General features: G+C 36.2%; 1 protein-coding gene across 3 annotated transcripts in view; it reads right to left on the reverse strand.

Annotated features, from left to right (window-relative positions):
- Nucleotides 1-20,673, reverse strand: part of MYO16 (myosin XVI) — a 700,871-nt gene that overhangs the window by 388,419 nt on the left and 291,779 nt on the right. For all 3 annotated transcript variants that reach the window (XM_064361880.1, XM_064361879.1, XM_021677383.2), the window contains exon 7: nucleotides 9,066-9,191. In XM_064361880.1, the coding sequence (XP_064217950.1) occupies nucleotides 9,066-9,191 (126 nt within the window). The remainder of the gene's footprint in view (nucleotides 1-9,065; nucleotides 9,192-20,673) is intronic.

Below are 20,673 nucleotides of genomic sequence, written 5' to 3' on the forward strand. Positions count from 1 at the left end.
TATTTTTCAGCAACATTTGTTGAGAAGACCATGTTTTCTTATTGAATTCCCTTGAGATCTTCGTAGGAAATCAACTGGCTCATTACGTTCATTTGTAGATGCTATTTTTATGTTTCATTGATATATTGGTCTATCCTTACTATATTACCTAACAACTTTATGAGTATAGATTTACAGCAAGTTTTGAAATCTTGCAAGTGAAAGACTTATAGTGTCTTGAAAAAAAGTCTGTGTCTTACTCCTTCAAGACCATTTTGTCTATTATAGGTACTTTGCATCCCATACACATTTTAGAATGAATTTTTCAATTGTTGTAAGAAAATACCGCTAGGATTTAGATTGGGATTGCTTTAAATAGGTAGCTACTATATTAGTTTTATATGGCTGCCATAACAAATCACCACAAGGTTCATGGCTTTAACAATAAAAATGTATAATGTCTTACAATTCGGTAGGTCAGAGGTCTGACACAGGTATCACCGGGCTGACGCCAGGGTTCTGGTAGCTCTGTGTTCCCTTCTGGTACTAAGGCAGAATTTGTTTCTGGCTTTTCCAGTTTTGAGGTCACCCATATTCCTTGGTTAACGGTCCCTCCCCTTCCACCATCTTCAAATCAGCAACACTGCATGTCTCTGGCCATTTTCCCACAGTCACACCCCAGTATGTCTCTCAGCCAAAAGCAAGTCTCTGTTTCTAAGGGCCCATGTGATTACACTGGGCCCATCTAGAGAATCCAGGAAAGCCTTTCCAGCTTATGATCCTTAGATTAGTCACAATGCAAAGTTCTTTACTTAGCCTTGTAACACATTGACAGGTTCTGGGGATTAGAGCATGAATGTCAATGTTGCTTGGGGCCACTATTCTGCCTTCCCAGATACCTTAACAATATTCAGTGTCTCAATGACAACTGAGTATCAATGAGTGGGGCTTACCTCTTTATTTGCATAGGTCTTCGATCATCCCTGAAATGTTTTGTAGTGATAACTGTACAAATATTTCACATCATTTGTTAAACATATTACTATCTGTTTTATGATTCTAACCCTACTGCAAAAAAAACCTTGATAAATTCATTCAATGGTTCTAATTTTAAAAAGTTTTTTGGAGATTCTTTGGAATTTTTATTATCCTTTCTCCTTTCCTAACCTTACCTTTCATTTTCATTTCTTGCATTATTTTTCTTGTTAGAATGACAGGGGTTTCTTCAGTCTGAGGTGGGGTTCATTTGTTTGTTTGCTTGGTTGCTTGCATTTGTAACACTTTCTGTGGCATTTTTCATTAATGCTGAGCTTTTGGCCCAAGCATTCTAAGAGATCTCCCCAAATAATTATGGCTTTTGCCAGTGTTCTCACTATAAAATTAATTAGGTTTCCAATGGTATGCCCTATTGCTAGATTTCTTACAAGCCCATTCAAAATTAGTGTTTGGTTTTGCAGAACACAAATTATTTCAGTAGTACTTATTCATGTTACAGCAGGGTGCTTATATTTAGAAGTTGCCCATTTTGATTTCCAAATATATAGTTTGCTAAAGAAAGAGAGGCTATATTTAAATCTGAAAGATAAAATATATGTTGTAGGTTCCCAGGACATTAAAATAGTTGCAAGAATGAGTTTTGCTTTATATTAAAGATTTGTGACATTTTCTTCCTTTTATGTCACATGTCAGAAATGAAGGAAGGAAGGAAAGAACAAAAAATAGAAGATGGAGTAAGGTGAGGAAAAATGAAGACAGAAGGAAGGGAAAGAAAAGTTCAGAAAGAAAGAAAACAAAAGTCAAAAATTAGTTAAGATTCACTTTGTTTTCCACAAATTTGAAAGAGCAACAATAATGCTAAAGGTTTTATATCTTTGCAAAAATGTCAGTGTATCAGAGAGTCTAATAATTATGTTGCATTTCTAAATTGAACTTGTTCTTTATAGAACTCCAAATAAAATCATGTGCAATATCCCAGAAAACTACTGTTCTCTACAACTCCAACTGCAGAAAGCATTTAAGTCAGAAAAGTGAGTATCTCCTACAAGAAAATCTTTAACAATAAAAGTAATTCCATTTTATTTCAGGCCTGTAAAAATAAACATTCATGTGTGGAATAAGGAAGTTTCTCCTACTTGGGGAATTCCTTTCTTTTTGTTAAGTCAGTATTTTCCATGTGCTTCCAATTAAAAATCAGTGAGGCACTTTGCAGAACTGAATTAAGCAGGCCAGTGTTAATTCCAATTACTCTTCTCTGGAACATCTGTCTTAACCTCACAAAAAACTTTACGTAAATCACTTGAAATGTGAACAGGTAGAGTGTGCCATTCAATTACAACTCATCTCCACTATTAAAAGATTTTCATAATCAGCAAAGCTATCAGAGGTTAAGGTGACTATAATTGAGAGAGAGAGAGAGAGAGAGAAAGGGGAGTGTGTCTGTATAAAAGGAAACATTAAGTGACTTAACAGAAAATGTATTTAAGCTGAAATTTGAATTCATGTAAGTTGCTGGTATAGACTTTACTCATTCTTCAGACAGTTGTATTTCAGTGAGGCTAAATTTATCAAAATTAATTTCTTGATTGTCACAGTATCTCTTTAAAAAGTTAAAATACAGCAATGAGTGTTTGGAGCCAGCACTCATTCCTTCCTAGTTCAAAAGCTAAAAAAGATTGATTTAATTTAATAAAGGGGAAATTATAATGTTACAGTCTCTCGGAAACTCAGCACTTGCATACCCCACTTGAATTACATATACCTATGCTCAGTAGTGCATACTCTACATTGTAATGTGTAAATATGTCTGATTCTGAGAACCATGTGAAGTATTTCAGATACAATATTTTTAAAAGTCCAATACATTACTACTTGTAATGATTCAACTATGATTTCTCATTAACCAAATGATTCTGCCCTCATACCACAAAATAAATACTTTCTAATCACTGCAGTTTCCATGTAACTGTCCATGTATTTCTTTTCTGAAACGCTCCTCTTTTATTTCTATTCAGCAAACCACGTAGTCCTCCTCTGCCTGTGTCCACCTCTCCTGAATCTCCTTTTATGGTACTTTGCTTTTATACAGTTGTCACAGTCTTATTTGTGCAGCCATAACAGAATATCTGAGACTGGGTAATTTATAATGAATAGAAAGTTATTGCTCACAGTTCTGGAGGCTGGGAAGTCAAGATAGAAGTGCCAGCAGGCCTTAGTCTCTCTGCCTTCAAGGTGCCCCATTAAATGTTGCACCCTACAGAGGAGAGGATTATGATACCCTCACATGGCAGAAAAGCAGAAGAAAGAACCACTCCCACAATTTCCTTTTACAGTTGTGTTAATCCTTTCATGAGAATGAAACCCTCATGACCTAAACACCTCTCATTAGGCCTCACCTCCTAATTTTGCTTCACCAGGGATTAACTTTGCAACACAAATTTTGGGGCATATATAGAAGCCATTAAATACAGAGTTGCTCACAATATATTGCCCTTGGTTGAAATCCCTTTCATGTGTGCATGATTTCTTTGAGTAATCCATCCCAAATTATCTCCAGTGCTACCAAAGCCCTTGCATGTGCCCAGGTTTCTCTTGGAAATCTCCATGAGGATTTCCTGCAAAAACCAGTCTCAGAAGTGTGCCCACTCATCTACCCTTCACACATGTATTCAGTGATCCATTGACAAAGGTAAATATGTATTACATTAGGGCATTTATTGATTCTCTCATTAAATAAACAGTAACTTAGCCAGTATTCTGTGTTGACTCCTGTCTGGGATGCCGTGATATTTTTATAAGCCAAACAAATGTTCCTACAATCAGTTCTTACAGACTAAAAGGTGATACAGATGAATGAACTGACAACTACAGCAAGTTGCAGTAAGGCTGTGTTTATGATACAGGATACACAGAGTGCACGTATATAGAGAGGAGAGGAAGCATCATATGCAAATTCCAAGCATTAGGAAAGACAGCCAGTGAAGTGACATCTCAATGTAGCCATGCAAGGGAAAATTTAACAATTTCAGAAAGAGCAAAGAATAGGCTATATGTGGTGGTGCATTCTAGAAATGGAGATACATGCAGTATAGCTTTACCCTCAAATAGGGTGGGGTGAGGCAGGAGAAATAAAACACAAGACTTAACCAGGGGCTCTGACATGTGGGGACTTATAAATGGTGCTAAGGAATACATATTTTATTTCAACAGCAATGGAAAGGACACTGTGTTGAAACAGTCTGATTATGTCTGCAATGTAGAATGACTGCAGCCTCACTGTTAAGAGAAGAGTAGGGGAGAAGGGTAGAAACTTGCTAAAGGCTGATGGTTTAACTCAGATAAAGAGAAATGAGTGCCCTGGGTGAGGGGAGAGGCAGTGAAGAGGCACAGATTGATTTGTGGTGATTACAGCCTAAATATCTCAACACAATCTACTGGGTAGGAGTTTTTAGGCTCTGTGTTTTGTTAGGCATGAGAGGAGGGAGAGGTAGGAAAATGGCAAAGGACTAGTTTTGTGGTGAATAAATGACGAAACAGAAGAGCAACAAATGGGAATGGGAAAGAGGAGATGATTTTCTTTTTAAACAGGTAGTGTTAGAGGACAGAAAGATAGAGACAATCCCCGGGCAGTAGTATACATAGATGTAGAATTTGGGAGAGTGTGGGGGGTTCAGTCAAGATGATTGGAAAGATTGTACAATTACAGACTATATAATCTGGGAAGACATGGAGGTCTGCATAGTTTCAGTAGAAGTTTCGGCTGAAGGCAGACTAATACCCTTTACCTTTATTTGATAAAGAAGAGCAAATAACTAGGGAATATGGGGGAGTTTATCTAAATAACTTATTTACTCATGTGATCCTAAAACTAACCTTTAATCTTCCATGGGTCAGCTGGCTGTCTCTGGAGGAGCGGGGAGGGCAACCAGATTTATAACCCACAAATGGTGTTTGCTTTAGGACTCAGAACCTGGCCTTTAATCATTATCCATAAGTGTGTTGACTCAGAGCCTCTGTTATTAAATCTATACTAAATAAATGCCTAGAGTACCAGCTGATCAGGGCCATGGCTGCTACCTCTCTTAGTAGTGTCTGTGAATGGCCATGGACCTCCAGCCCACACTTTCACTGGAGATTTGTGTTTGAGTAGATTTGTTCATCCACCACTGGATTGGGGACTGTGGGTCAGACCCCAACAGGAGAGAAACAGAGAGGAGGCTTTGGTAGCTACAAGTATGTAGACAGCATTTGAAGCTGTGGGCATGAAAATATTTCTCAAAGACACTGCAAACATCAAAAAGAGACAGGAGCCTAGGTTGGAGCATGGAGTTTACTGATACTGCATGGTCGGAGGGGTAGGGGCATAACCAGACTGTATAGTTTCTCCAATGCAAAGAAGAAATATATGGAAAAAATAAAAGCTCTGAGTATATCTTAATTTTTATATACTTGGGTAAAAATGTATTTGAGCATACAAATGGCTTTGTAACTATTAAGATGTGTGAGTTATATCATATAAAATACTTTGGGAAATAAGAATATTTAGATTCCAGAATTTGCACAAATATTTTCTTAACTTTTGGTGTAGTATTGCCAATTCAATTTTAAATACTAAATACAGTAAATACATGCAAGACTAGAATGAAATTTTACTTTATGTACAACTCATGACACAGTTGTAAAACCAAAAGACTTATCACTCATATAATTTATTCAGTTCCTAGTTTTCAACGAGATCAAGCTTCTCTCTTGTTTTTCACTGCAAAAGTTGACATATTTATAAAAGGCAGTTTTAAAATACATATATCATCCCACTATAAATGTAAATAATAAATATAGTTATAGATTGTGAGCTACCTTCTCCATAAAGGTATTTACATTTATAAGGTCTTCATAAGAGTGAAATTACTGTGAATGTCTCTAAAAATGCCATTAGTCTCTCTAATGTTCACATTCCTAAAGCTTTTTCCCCTGAACACAGAAACAATATATTTACAGCAAATTTCTTCAGAGAGCATTATAAACCTTCCATGCATATAAATTGATATTCAAATAAACCTGTTTCTAAAATATAATTTCTGAAGTGCATACTAAATGATATTTTCATGGCTGAACAATTTTTTAAAATAATTCTAGATTTCATATATTATCTTTCTTGGCAAAATAATTGAGATGTAATTTACTCAAAATCTTCTATTACCATAAGTTTCTCAGTTTTTTTTTTCTTCAGTCTGAGTAAAAGAAGAATATCTTGGTTTTGGTGTCTTCTATTCTAAAACAAAAGTCTCATCTACACTCAGGATTTCCAATCCAATTTTGCACCTAGTTCTGGGTTGGTTGTCTTTGTCCTTTCTTTTGGTCACTCTGCTGGACAATGGGCTACTCAAAGTCTGCTTTTCTGGGCATGCCTTTGAGTGGAGATACTATTTGAGTAGGCTTAATGGAACAAAGTAGCAGAGACACATGATATTCAGACACTTTCCCTAGTACTAACATGCATCAGAAGTTAGAAAATAATTAAAGTCACGTCTAGAGAAGCAGAGGATAAAGGTAATGTAAACACTGGCCTCATCTGCACATTGTACATGGCCATTTCCGGAAAACTTTGGTTCAGATATCTGTCTGTGCCAATCTAGCAACTGTCAATGGATCAGGACACGTGCTGACTGATGATCAATACACACACGAGGCATTCACCTTCATGATTCTCAAAAACCTGCTGAACTAAGTAAAACTCTCCCCTTTCTACAGATGCTCATGGTTCTCAATAATTGGTGTTTCTTAATTCACTTATCATGAATAAATGATGAATGCTAGAAACCTAGCTGGCACACTGGAGAAGGAGTAAGAAAAACAATCTTAATTCCTTTGCATCTGACAAAGCAAACGTGGCTCTGAATCAGATTTCTCATGTTTAGTTCATGACTGTGTTTTTCTAATTTGAAAGAACAGATATTAAAAAAAAAGTTTGGGAAATTTTTCGAATGTGACAGGTAAAGGCAAGTAGTAACACCAATGGCCACTAATTCCTTCTGCCTTATCATTCAGTGATGCCAGTATTTTAAGCCTTTTAAGGAACAGGAACCTCTAGGAAGCTTCCTGAAAGAAGTAGATTGGGCTGATGTTCCCTCCACCCCTGTGCATGGCATGTATCATGTATGGCATTTATGTCAATCATTAAAGGATTTTTATTGTTAAATCTAACTACATAAATTAACATTTAAAAATCCATTTTGATCGCTCAAACTAATTACAGATTTTTTACACATGACACAAATTTTATCTGACTGATATTGTATCTCAATTCTTACTATATAATATAGCTTTATTAAAAGCATGATTTCCTGGCGGGGTGTGGTGGATCACGCCTGTAATCCCAGCACTTTGGGAGGTGGAGGTAGGTGGATCACCTGAGGTCAGGAGTTGGAGACCAGCCTGGCCAACATGGCAAAACACTGTCTCTACTGAAAATAGAAAAAATTTGCCGGGTGTAGTGGTGAGTGTGTGTATTCCCAGCTAGTCAGGAGGCTGAGGCATGAGAACTGCTTGAATCCAGGAGGCAGAGGTTGCAGTTAGCTGAGATTACATCACTGCACTCCAGCCTGGGCAACAGAGTGAGACTCCTTCTCAAAAAAAAAAAAAAAAAAAAAAGCTATTTCTGCAGAGCAGGGTTTTTTATGGGCCTCTGGAAGGTCTATGCCTAGCTTTCATAGAGAGCTCAACCTCTGAAATTGTAGGCATACTTTTTGTGTCTATGCATTTCTGGAAAAAAGGTCAGTAGCTTGATCTGATTGCTTGAGGGATACAATTTCTGATTCTAAACAGATCTTTTTCTTTCTGCCTTGGTCATTACCGCTTCCAGGAAGTGGGAAATAAATATCTAGATTCTCCTTATGAGTCAGGAAAAACTGATTACATTTAGAGACACTCAACATGTAGAACCAAAGATTGCAATAGACACATTATAATGGAACAATTGCAGAAACGTATACTAATTTCCCTGCTTTTCCAGTGGGTTTCATGTGAAGATAATTATAAATTAACTTTATTTCTTTACCAAGCTTTACAAGACATTAAGAAATTAGTATTTTAAGAAGCAGAAACAGCTACTTTAAAATACACCAACTTAGAATTTTCTTCCTGTTCCTCCCTGCTAATTATGACAATAACCCTGGAAACAGCAAGCAACTCAGAAAAAGCTGGCAGAGGAGATGGTACAACGGGCTGCTCAGAAACTTAAAAGGATCATGACGGAATATTATCAGTGAATACAATGAAACGATGGGATAGCCTCAAAGAAACTCATACATTCCTAAAAACACACAACCCACCAAGACTCAATCAAGGAGAAATGGAAAGCTGGAACAGACCAGTAACAAAGAGATTGACTCACTGGCTAGAAGCACAATTCAGGGATATTTAGTAGACTGTTAAATGTATTTATTGAATAAATGGATCTTTTTTTCACAGGAAGTGCTGTCAAAACACTGTTCTTGTTAGTTTGAAAGAACTTCCCCAGGCAATATGCTTTTTTTCTAAAGTATGTGAAATGCAAACCCTTTCAATTCTTTTAACAGTTAATACTACTGAAATTCTATGACAGATTATTTTACATAATGATTAGTCTCTAAGAGATCTAACTTACTACAAATTTACTAGATGTGATGGTTACCCCAAAATAATGTTCTGAGTTGAACACACTTAGCTTAATCTCCATATGTGTGTAAAACTAAGTTACTTTCCATACTCTTACCATGAACAAAACATTAGCTGTTGAAAACAAATAATTGTTAGATTCATAAAACTGCAAGTTTATGAAGACTATAGAATATGAAAAAAGATGTTTAACTCCATATTAGGACAAATGTTTTCAGATTTTGATTATTACTACAATATTCAGATACATAAGGAACACATTTTGGCATGCTAGCATTTTCTTTTAACCATAAAAATATTTATTCAGCAAGAAGATGCAATTAAAAGTCAAATTTCAATAATGATTAACACATAAAATCAAACCAAAATTAAATATGAAATTATTCATTAATTATGTAAAACGATTTTTAAAAGAATTCAAAAAATCACTCTACCTGACCATATTTGGCTGCCAAATGCAGGGGAGTCCAGTGCTGATCATCAGCTATGTTGAGGTCTCCACCATGTTCCAGAATAAGAGACGCCACCTCCTTGTAGCCACTTGCACACGCCATGTGTAACTGCAGCGAAGAGACATCTTATTATTCATTTTGTTAAAGTAGTGATATTCATAGAGTTCACTCAGTGGTTTAAATAGAGCTACTTAATGAAATATTGGATCTAAAATACAGAGACCATAAAAACAAAAGAACATGTGATTTTATTTATTTGGTATAAGTGGGTGTAATTATCAGTCTTTGAAAGGATGCTTATGGTTATTATTTTCCTTCTTAATCTGATAGTGTGCATTTTTTCATGTAACTCCCATCCCCCTCAAAGAGCTTCTTTTCAACGCAATCTGAATATTTCAGAATATACAATAGAATCATTGAAAAGTTTGCCACTTCTTGCCCAAGGGTAAAATATTTGCTGGTTAGCTCTATATTCCAGGCATTGTACCTGGTGCTATAGAAGGTAATTCAAATAACCAAAAACAGGAAATGTGATCAGTGTGATGCGTCTGTCTGTGTAAAAGGCACAGGAACACTAGAAAGAATTAACTAATCCCAGCAGGCTTAAAAATGACTATGTAGCTACCATTGTAACATTCTCCCAGTTTTAGTTTCTTTCTTTTTTAATTATATTTTTGAGACAGGGTCTCTCTCTGTCACCCAGGCTGGAATGCAGTGGTGTAATCATGTCTTACTGCAGCCTAAATCTCCGGAGTTCAAGTGATCCTCCCACTTCAGCCTACTGAGTAGCTGGTGCTACAGGTCCGTGCCACTAAACCCAGCTAACTTTTTTTTTTTTTTTTTTTTTTTGGTAGAGACTGGTTTTCACCATGTTGTGTGTTGCCCAGACTAGTTTTGAACTCCTGAGGTCAAGCAATCCAACGGGCTTGGCTTCCCAAAGTGCTGGGGATACAGGTATGAGCCACCATGTCTGGCCCCAGATTAGTTTTTTAATGGAATCTTAAGTTTAGAAATAAGTCCTTATGAACAATAATGATGAGATCAAGGTTTGGAGAATTTTTTACATTTTTCAGGTGAGGGAATTCCTGTTTCTAAGGTAGCAGCCTTTATTTCTATATAAACTATCATCACACTCAAATGAGGTTACTAAGTAACTACCTGATTTATTTTATAAACATAAGAATTAGGAATAAGAAACTATCAGAAAAGAAAGGAAGAAACTTAAAAGTGGTAAAATCAACGCCATCTTCTAGCTGTGATAGCATGGAATTTTGTAGCCCTGTTCTATCGTGTTTTTATTACAAAGACAAGATTTTAAAAGGCTTATTAAATGTGTACATTTTGATAAAATTTAACAGAAACATTTATTTTTATACCTTTGGACTTAATTATGCTCTTCAATCTACAGAGTATAAATATATGTTTATACATTAGAATAAATATATTCATCTAAATTAAGATACTGTTTCTCATAGATTTTGCCATGCTTGCTACATATAAAATTAATCTTATTAATATTCTAGCAAACAGTCTCAAGAATGATGATATATCCACAAGTATTTTAGAAAATATAATTTTATATACTTGCTATCCTAGAGAATTAATCTATTCATCTGCTTCTAAATTGATTCTACATTATTTGAATAATCAGTAAGTGATTGGCAGTTACTCTGTGCTATATGCACTAATCTGAACCTCAGAAGATGCTAATTTTTAGTATAAAGAAGAATCTACAAATGGAGTCAAGAATGAATTCATTTTCTGGTTAGCAGTTGATACTAATCATGTCAAGTTCGCAGGGCCGATCCCTGCAGGATTAGATTTGTTTTCCATATAGCAAAAATTGGCTTTCATAATTTTAGGCCAGTTATCACAAGCACAGCTGGGACAGAAGACTAGAATCCTGGCTCAGTCACTAGAGACTCTATCCAAAGTATTACTACCAGTGATCTTTGTGGTGACTGGCAAATTTACTTCTAGGTAATCCCAAAACCAAAATAAACAAACAAATGAAAACCTAATTGAAACCTTTGACTTAATTACATGAGATAACCAACTTTTTAATGATAATAAAACAGCAGGAGTTAAGAGCATTATCTCGAGTCTACTTGCAATCAACGTCTGAATCCATAAGCAAACTGCTAGCCTCTATGGGGTATAGTTTCTCATCACTAAGAACATGTTAGACCTAGAGTTAAAAGATTTTTTTTAAAAAAACAACAATAACAAAAATGTCTATTTATGAAATGGAATTTATGCTCCTACTACTTGTCCTGACTGTGACTGGAGGGCGTCAGGTGCCCACCTGTAACAGTGTTGATCACTACCGTGTCTCAGAATATTCCTCTCCTGTTACTTTAAGAGGTCTTGTGAGAAACACAGAGGTGGTTATCATTTCTGCCATGAACTAGCAGCAGCGTATTTGCAAACACAGTTCCCATCAACAATCACAATTTGGAAATCACCCATCCAGCTACAAAGCAGGACAAATGGTTGGAGCGGCTGCTAAACTATTAGGTATAAAACTCATAAGTTATTTCTTCCAATCTTTACAATCTGTGATAGGATTGTTGCCTTTATTTTGCAGAGGGAGAAGCAGTGGTTTAGAGTTTAGGTGACTGGTCTCAGGAAGAAGCATGGTCCCTGAGATCGGAGGCCACGTTCTCCAGCCACCAGCCTTCAGATTTTAAATAGCACAGAAGAGTGGGCACGTAATGAGGCCAAGCCACAAGGATAACACTACCATACTGAAGCTTCTAATACATCTTGCATTCAAAACATCATTTTTGTATGTCAGTATAATTATTTTCTTCTTTCAACCACTTCTATGTCCCTGACTCTCCAACATACTGATTTTATATTAACATTTTAGTCTCTGGATGATACACAATAGCTACATGATTATTTCAGCTTTCCCATGGCTCTCCATCAGTGCAAGCACAGTGTTGTTTGGTAAATGTGGCATGTTGCCTCTTGGTATGCTTAAACCATCACCAAGTCCTAGTGTTTTTCAGCTATGCAAAGGACAGGAGCATCCCAGGCTCCACATTTGGGAGTGTGAGTCCACTCTAGAAGGGATCCCCTCTAAAACTTTCCCCCGAAGGGATCCCCTCTAAAACTTTCCCCCTGCCCCGACACACACTTACCCAGTGTGATATAGGCCTGGGTGAAGACACACAACAGGGTCATTGGTAATTAGAACATCTTCTTTCTGTATGATCCCATATAAGGATAATTTTTCATTACATCAGGTCAAAGCCCCCAACACTGTGGCCATTTCATATTACAGCATCTCAGTCACTGATAGCCTGTTCATTTCATTTACTGATAGTGTCAATTGCTAGAAAACATACTATAGACTACCAATTGTTTCTGAAGTTTGAGGTTTTCCATTTATTCTCCCAAATAAATGACAGTGCTAATATTTGAAAAACAGTACCTCAATCCAATAATTATAGAAATTAAAATAAGTAGCATTATCATTGTTTTCAGCTGAATCAATTGCTCCAGACAGGGTTTAAGCAACACAGAGCAAATGTCCACAGATGAATACCAAGATGGCCCTGCCTGGTTTAGGAGAAACACACTCTTGGGCCCTTTCAAGCATCTATTCAAGTAAAATCGAGAAATCTTTTTCTTACTTTAAATTACTTTGTATTTATTTTTCAGAGTTTAAAATGTATAAAAATATAAAAAGATTAAAGAAACTGACAATTGAACTTTCTGGATAAATGCATCTATTCAAGTAAAATCCAAAATTCTTTTTCTAACTTTAAATTGCTTTGTATTTATTTTTCAGAGTTTAAAATGTGTAAAATATAAAAAGATTAAAGAAACTGACAACTGGACTTTCTGGATAAATTGTCAGATTAAAGAAACTGACAACTGGACTTTCTGGATAAATGCTTCACTTTTCAGATTCTGATGATTTATTTTTATTTGATGATGTCACTCATTTTATAAAAGTAGAACCCTCAAACAGCTTAATAACAAGAAAACAAATAACCCAATTTAAAAATGGCCAAAGGACCTCAACAGACATTTGTCAAAAGAAGATATAAAATTGGCTAATGGGCTCATGAAAAAAATTCTAAGCATTACTAATCATTAGTGAGAGCAAATTAAAACCACAATGAAATATCACTGCATACCTGTTAGGATGGCTGTTCAAAAAATGACAAGTAAGTGTGGGCAAGGACTCAGAGAAAGGGGAATATCTCTAGGTTACTGGTAGAAATGTAAGCTAGTACAGCCATTATGGAAAATGGTATAGATGTTTCTCAAAAAACCAAAAATGCAGCTAGCTTATGATCCAGAAACCCCACTCTGGTGTATGTCCAAAGGAACTGAAGTAACTATGTCATAGGGATATTCGTACTCCCATGCTCGCTGCAGCACTAGTCATGATAGCCAAGTTCAGTGTTCACCAACAGGTAAAAACATAAAGGAAATGTAGTATAGATACATAATGGAATACTATTCAACCTTAAGAAAGAAACCCTGTCATTTGCAACAATGTGGATGAAACTGAAGGACATTATGTTAAGTGAAATAAGCCAGGCACAGAAAGACAAATACTGCATTATCTCGCTTCTATGTGAAATCTAACCAAGTCAAGCTCATAAAAGTAGAGAGAGGAATGATGGCAGCCAGGGACTGGGGGAGGGGAAGAGAGAAAATGAAGAGTTGTTGGTCAAAGGGTTCAAAGTTTCAGCTAGACTGGAGAAATATGTTCTGAGATCCATTGCATAGCAGGATGACTACTGTCAATAAAACATGTATTATATATTTTAATATAACTAAGAATACATTTCAAATATCTCAACACAAAAATGGTAAGAAGAGTGGCAGATAGGCTAAGTTAGCATGATTTAATTACTTCACACTGTATACATATATCAAAACATCACATTGTACCCCATAAATGCATATAAGTATTATCAATTTAAAATAATATTACATAAAATGAGAATCACTGTGTATTTAGCAATTTATTTCATTCAAATATAGCTAATATTTTCCATGTTGTTGAATGATTTGATCACTTAAAGACTAACTCTGATTGAGAGCTCACTGTGTATAAACTAGGCAATAAACCGAGTGAGTAACATACACGGTCTCCTTGGGCCTGTTTATCTTACAGTGTGGCACTCTTATTATTCCAGTTTTAAAAATGAGAAGATTATAACTCAGAGTTTAAGAAACCAGCACAAGTCACAGCTTGGAAGTGATGGAGCCTTCCAGGATGAGCACCCAGGTAGGTCTATCTGGCCCCTTTATCACGGTGCTGTTGAGCTTCTAAATCCTAGAGTTTAAGGAAAGCAAGTATACAATTCTACAGATACATTATCATTGATGGGCTGATTGCTAATTGTTGGGTATTTATGTAGTTACCATTTTTTATACTGTTTTTAAAAACTATTTTGTTGGTGATTATTATATATGTCCTTAGTGATTTCTTTCTGATAAATCCTGATTCTAAAATAATAAGCACTTTTTCAAGTTCCTGTGGCATGTTGCCATGCTGAGTTCTAGAATGTAACAATTTACCCACAATCCAGCAGTGTATGAAAGAATCCATTTGCACAGACCCTTCTTAGCTTTTCTGGTCTTCACTATTACTTATTTCTAACATGATTTCAAATAATTTGCATTTACTTAATTCCCAACAGTGGTCTCTTCATATACATAGGTTAGTTGTATATTTTTCTTTTGTGAATTGACTTGTTATTATTTTCTAGTAAGAGGTGGTCATCTTTTTTATTAATTTCTATGAACTCTGCATATTTTGAACATATTAAAATTTGGTGAAACCTATTACAAATATTACTCTCAGCAAATTACCTGTTGCCTCTTAATTTTGCTCACTGTCTAATACAAAATGTTAATTATAATTTCTGACATAATCAAAGATATTAACATTTTTGTGTTTTTTTCCTCATATTTTTACATCGCAAGGGTTTCTGCCACAGGCTTAAGTCTTTTCCACATGTATAACTTGGAAAATATCAGGTAATTGTTTTTAATTATCTCACCCCTGTATTTGTGCATCTGATTTTTTACTAATCTGTATGTAAAATATTATTATAGATTTCCAGTGAATCTGATCTTATTGAAGCTCTGTGACTCCTGCCACTCTAAAGCTAGAAGATCATGCTGAGGCTCATGCTATATTTTAATAAAATCTATGTTAGGAAGAAATGAAAACTAATCTTGAGAGCCATTCAAATACCTCCTAGGTGCAGTCAGGATTGCTGAACAATAATTTCAGGTCTTCATCTATTGCATCCTAACACTAACACAAGACTTTGATTATCTCAGCTTTGACTGAAGTATGAAGATAATATAAATCATATCCCAAAGTGAGACCATACACATAAATTGGAAAATAGTTGCCCTAAAACTGCTCAGATGACTTTTGAACTCTACCTTGAGACTGAGGGCACACTAGGTCAGAAATTAAAGACAAAATGAGAAAATAATGTCGGACAATTTTTAAAGAGCGCTCTTAATGTGTTAGGAGCCCACTTTCCCTTCCCACTGTGTGTAGGTGGTGGTATCAGGGTGGCTGTGAGTTCCTCTCAATTTTATGTCAGGGAGAGGCTGTAGAGACCAACCTGAGAAGCTGCATATCCTGAGCAGTTTGGTGGACATAGAAAAAACTGGTTTTGATTCTTGCGTGGAGAAAAAGGTAAGAGATGGGCTGGTGTACCCATGAAGCCGTGGTCATTTCTGGTTCTATTTTAGGGGATGCCTCAGGGAGTAAGCACAGCTTAGGAGAGAAAATCTGGAGTGTCCTCAAATTCCTGAGAGCTGAGTGAGCATAAGGGACCATTTGGAAGAGTGCATCACCCAGATCCGGTGCAGGCTAGGGCTTCCCCATGATGATGGTGTGTGGGTGGGATTCAAAAACTCCCCAAATTCTCACAATAGAAGACTCAACTTCTTGGTCAGAGAGCTATATATCATCTAAAAAACAGTCAGTTAAAAACCTTGCTCTTGTTGCCTCTCCTCTTCCCCAACTTTTCCCTCCTCTCTTCTTCCTCTTCTTAACTTCAGTGGAGCTTAATAAGGGAGGGAGGGATGGAGAAAAGTGGCAAGAGGAAAAATAGTAACCCATGTCCACCCTCTCTTCTACGGACTTCCCAACCTGGTACAGCACTAAGTTGGGAACGGATTCAAGATTTAACGAAACTCACAGACCCTAACACCTGAGCCCATTCATCCCTGCAGGATTTGTAGGTGGAATTCAGGGAGGTTGCAAACTTGGGTGAGAAATCACTTTATTTTCTTCGACTCCCTAATTAAAATTTAGTAGATTATTCAACAATGAGCAGAAAAAGCAAACCCGTGAATGACATCATCAATAAAAGTCCTGACATTTTCATATCGCTGTTCTGTTGCAGCAAATAGCTCAAAATAGCATTCACGGTCAATGCCACCTTAAAATCATGGTAATTACTAGATCTGTTTCTCAGTAAAATAACAGAGAACACATGCGTTATATATCACACATTTACTTTTATGATTACTCTATTTCAACATAATTTGTTTTCTATGCAGCATTTTTTATCACAATTTAAACAATATTTTGAAAGGCGAACCATGGGTTACACCAAAGAGTCACTGGGAAGTATCACACAAAAATTCAGGAACTCCTGACTTAAGTTGACAGTTTTAATTGCAATATGGGATCCGACAGTTTAATCTGAGGTTGGCTTATGACATAAAGTGACCATATATATTCTTTAAAAATAACCATAAAATCAATGGCTGTCTCCATCCATAAGTAAAAGATGAACCTGCATTACTGAAATAAGGAAAGGTGACAAAAATAAAATCGCTTGATACTTACATCTCTTGAATATTTCTTTCCTAAGAAACCAGATAAATAAGCCTCGGGGCCAGGTGTGACATATCAAATTATGTGCTAACACAGTAAATAATAAAGTGACAATGTCTTCATAATATATATGCTAGTGATCACATTAATATTTTCAAAGACCATATTCTCAAACTAATGAATTCATTTTCATATACTCTATAACATGGTGTTTATTAAAATTTTTTCATTTTCTGAGACTTCTATTTACTTTAACAAGAAGCTAATGTAAACTAAGAGATCCCTTTTAAAAAGAGGTATGTTATTTTTGGTTATTTTGTTACATATTCTAATAAAGCAGGTAAAGATAACCCCAAACCCCTCTTATTAGAAGTTTATTCCCATTGAGCCTTTTGTTAGTTTGATCTCTTTTGCAAATAACAATTTAACAGTGTGAAAAATTATGCCTAATTTTCAACCACAACTGACATTCCAATTCAGGTATGGAAATCAATCTGTGAACAAAGTGTCTTGTCATCCTCCTCTCCACAACAGATAAATACACTACAGATCTTACAGAAGAGAAAGCACAAGGAAATGACAGTCATTAACGTAAACAGACTAACCAATTCAGACATGTGAATCAAACCAAACCACATGCTGTTAAATGCTGTAATCTTCAAGGGACAGCATCCCAGCCTTTCTTCATTGTTACTTCATTGTTAAAAGCTCAAAGATGATGGCCACAAGATTTGGTTATTTTAGAACAATTATTAGCAACATTTATGCTCTCTGTTCGATCAGAAGGTCACGAGGAAAGTCAAAATTGAAAATGAGAGCAATTTATTGCTCTGCATCGATTGTTTCAGTAGCTTCTCTACTGAAGTGTGTATATTTAGCAGTGGTTGAGGTATGCATTTTGTTTTTATTTAGCAATGTTTTTTTTTAAATATGAAGTTGTAATATATTCTACCATAATATGTCAGGCATTAATTCATGTAATACATGAATTATTAATGAAATAACTCACTCCAATCAGACTTTTGACCCTACCAGTCCAGTGAAACTGTCCTCCAGGAGAAAGTCAATGCCCTCCAAGTCACTAAGTCCAATAAGCAATTCACAACTCCCATTAAACTGAGCACTCAGCAGTATTTGGTCGTCTATCATTCCTCCTTCCTCCTCACGCTTTTCACTTGGCTCCCAGGACGTTTCGTCCTCTCGATTTTCCTCCTACTTTAGTGCTTCCTCCTTCTCATCTCCGTTCTGGAGCCTCCTCTTCTTCGTCTCCATGGCTTGGTCCCAAATTTCTTTCCTTCTGCATATAAGTAGTGACTTCACCTAGCATCAAAGCTTTCGATATCACATACATGCTAATGTTCCCTAAATTCTTTCTTTCATCTAGAGATCTGAATTCCAGACTCCAATGTCCAACCACAAATCCAACAGCTCCATTAAGATGGCTGAGAGGCGTTTCAAACTTAGTATCTCCAAAATTGATGTGATCTTTCCTGCTCCAGGTTTGTGTCTTCTTCAGCCTCATCTCATTTGACGCCAACTCCATCACCCTGGTAGTTTAAGCTAAATGCTTAGAGTCATTCCAAAGCCTTCACTGTATCTCACACAACGTATTTATCAGGAAGTCCAGTTGCACTACAATGCTACCCCTGATGTCTGAGCCACATCACTGATGGCCGAGATTACTGGAAAAGCCTCCTGAACAAACTCTCAGCTTCACCCCTGCCCTTTTACAGTCAGTTCTTAACACAACATCCAGAGGAGGTGATCCTTTTGAAAAAGAAGCAGGCTCATGCCCCTCCTCTCTTCTAAAGTTTCCATTGTCTTCCCATCCCTTGCAGAGTCATAGCCATGGTCCTCATGTCACCCCATAAAAGCTTGTGTGAACTGGTACCAGCTGTCTCTCCCTCCTTGCTAACACTGCTTCAGCCATAGGAGCACCCTGCCGTTTCTCAAGCACACCGCACTAGCCCCTGACAGGGCAGGAGCTGGTTGTTTGCACTTCTCACCCTCAGCTGGAATGCTACCCCCTCAGAGCCACACACCACGCTCCCTCTTCTTCTAAGTCATTAGTCAAAGCATCCTTGTTGGTTGGCGGTTTCCTGTCTGTCCAAAATGACAACAATATGACCATCCTGTCCCTGTCTTGCTCTTTCCCCTGCACTTATTACTAGCATACTATATATTTAGCTCATTTATAGCGCATATTATCCACTTGCCCAACTGAAATGTGAATCCATGACAAAAGGACTTTGGTAATAATAATGCTATTATTTTGTTCATAGCATGTGGCCAATTATATTTCTTCACCAATTTAGAATACTTTGCCATTTGAATGTCTTATTTTTCAAAACACTCTACATATGCTTTGCTTTATTTTCTTATGACAGTTTAAGATGTTTTCTAGAGTTTACAAATTTATAAATATTGATTTTAGAAGATAAAATTTAGGAAAGTATAATGTAAAAATTTTAGAAGCATATGCAATTATAAAATTTTAAATTTATAGTTTTCTAAATTTTACCTTCTAGAATATTTATAAATTTATAAACTTTTTTATAACAATGTAACTCTAAGTCATAAGAAAGGAAAACAACAAATTTTTAGACTGTGACCATCCAGAGGTCACAGGCACTTAATCTGCATTTAATAAATATAAAAATGTATTAGATCTCAAGGAAATGTTTCAGACAACAAAACTTTTACCTATTTAGTTAAAACACTTTCCTCATCAATTGTCTTCAATCTCACCCCGTATTTTTTCCATGGGAGAAATGAATCACTGATTTGAAATATTTGTATGCAATTCGCCCTTCAAAACTTTCAGACTTTCTTCTCCTAGTCTAGTTTATTTTCTCTCAATTTTTTTTCCCTGGGTCTTACATTTCTTTATGTCATCATTAATTTTAACCCACACATATCCAGGTAAGTTTTATGGGTCAGTGGAGCAAAATTTTCTTATTTTGGTGATTAGACATCAGTTATATAAAAATTAATCTGAATTTAGTTGATCTTTTAATAATTCATTGCAACAGTGCTTGATAGCAATAAAAAGTAATGGCAGGAGTTTGCTTGAATTTAGAAATTCACTCACCAAAGTCATCCAGAGTTTGTTTTACTGAACACTAAAATGAAAGCATGCTCCTATAAGTTACATTTCAAAAATGACATGGACTAAATGATGTATAAAAATCATCTTAAATTCGTACAGAAAACAAACATAGGAGGAAGGCCTGAAGAAAACATGTCAACATAGAGAGATTGGTTTTCCCTGGGTAGTGGCGCAGTATTTTGCATTTTTTCCTTCCAACTTTTATTTTAGGTTCAGGAGGGTACACATGCAGTTTTGTGACATGGGTAAATTGCATGTTGTAGGGGCTCGATGTACAGATTATTTCGTTACACAGCTAATGAGCATCCTACCCAGTAAGGGGTTTGTCCATCCTCACCCTCCTCCCACCCGCCACCAGGCTTGGGTGTCTCCTGTTTCCTTCTTTGTGTCCATGTGTATTCAGTGTTTGGATCCCACACACGAGAAAAAAAAAAGACTTTAGTATAAAATCTGGAAAACTATGAATAAAGCCTGTAGTTTAGTATAGTTAATATTGTACCAGTGTTAACTTTTTAGTTTTGATAAATGTACCATGGCTGTGCAAGTGTTGACATTAGGGGAAGCTCTGTGAAGGGCATTTGGGAACTCTGTGCTGTCTTTAGAATTTCCTGTAATTTAAAATGATTTCAAAATCATTT

This window comes from Aotus nancymaae, unplaced genomic scaffold (assembly GCF_030222135.1).
Source record: "Aotus nancymaae isolate 86718 unplaced genomic scaffold, 86718_ANA_hifiasm-v0.15.2.pri h1tg000044l, whole genome shotgun sequence".
Lineage (NCBI taxonomy): Eukaryota > Metazoa > Chordata > Mammalia > Primates > Aotidae > Aotus > Aotus nancymaae.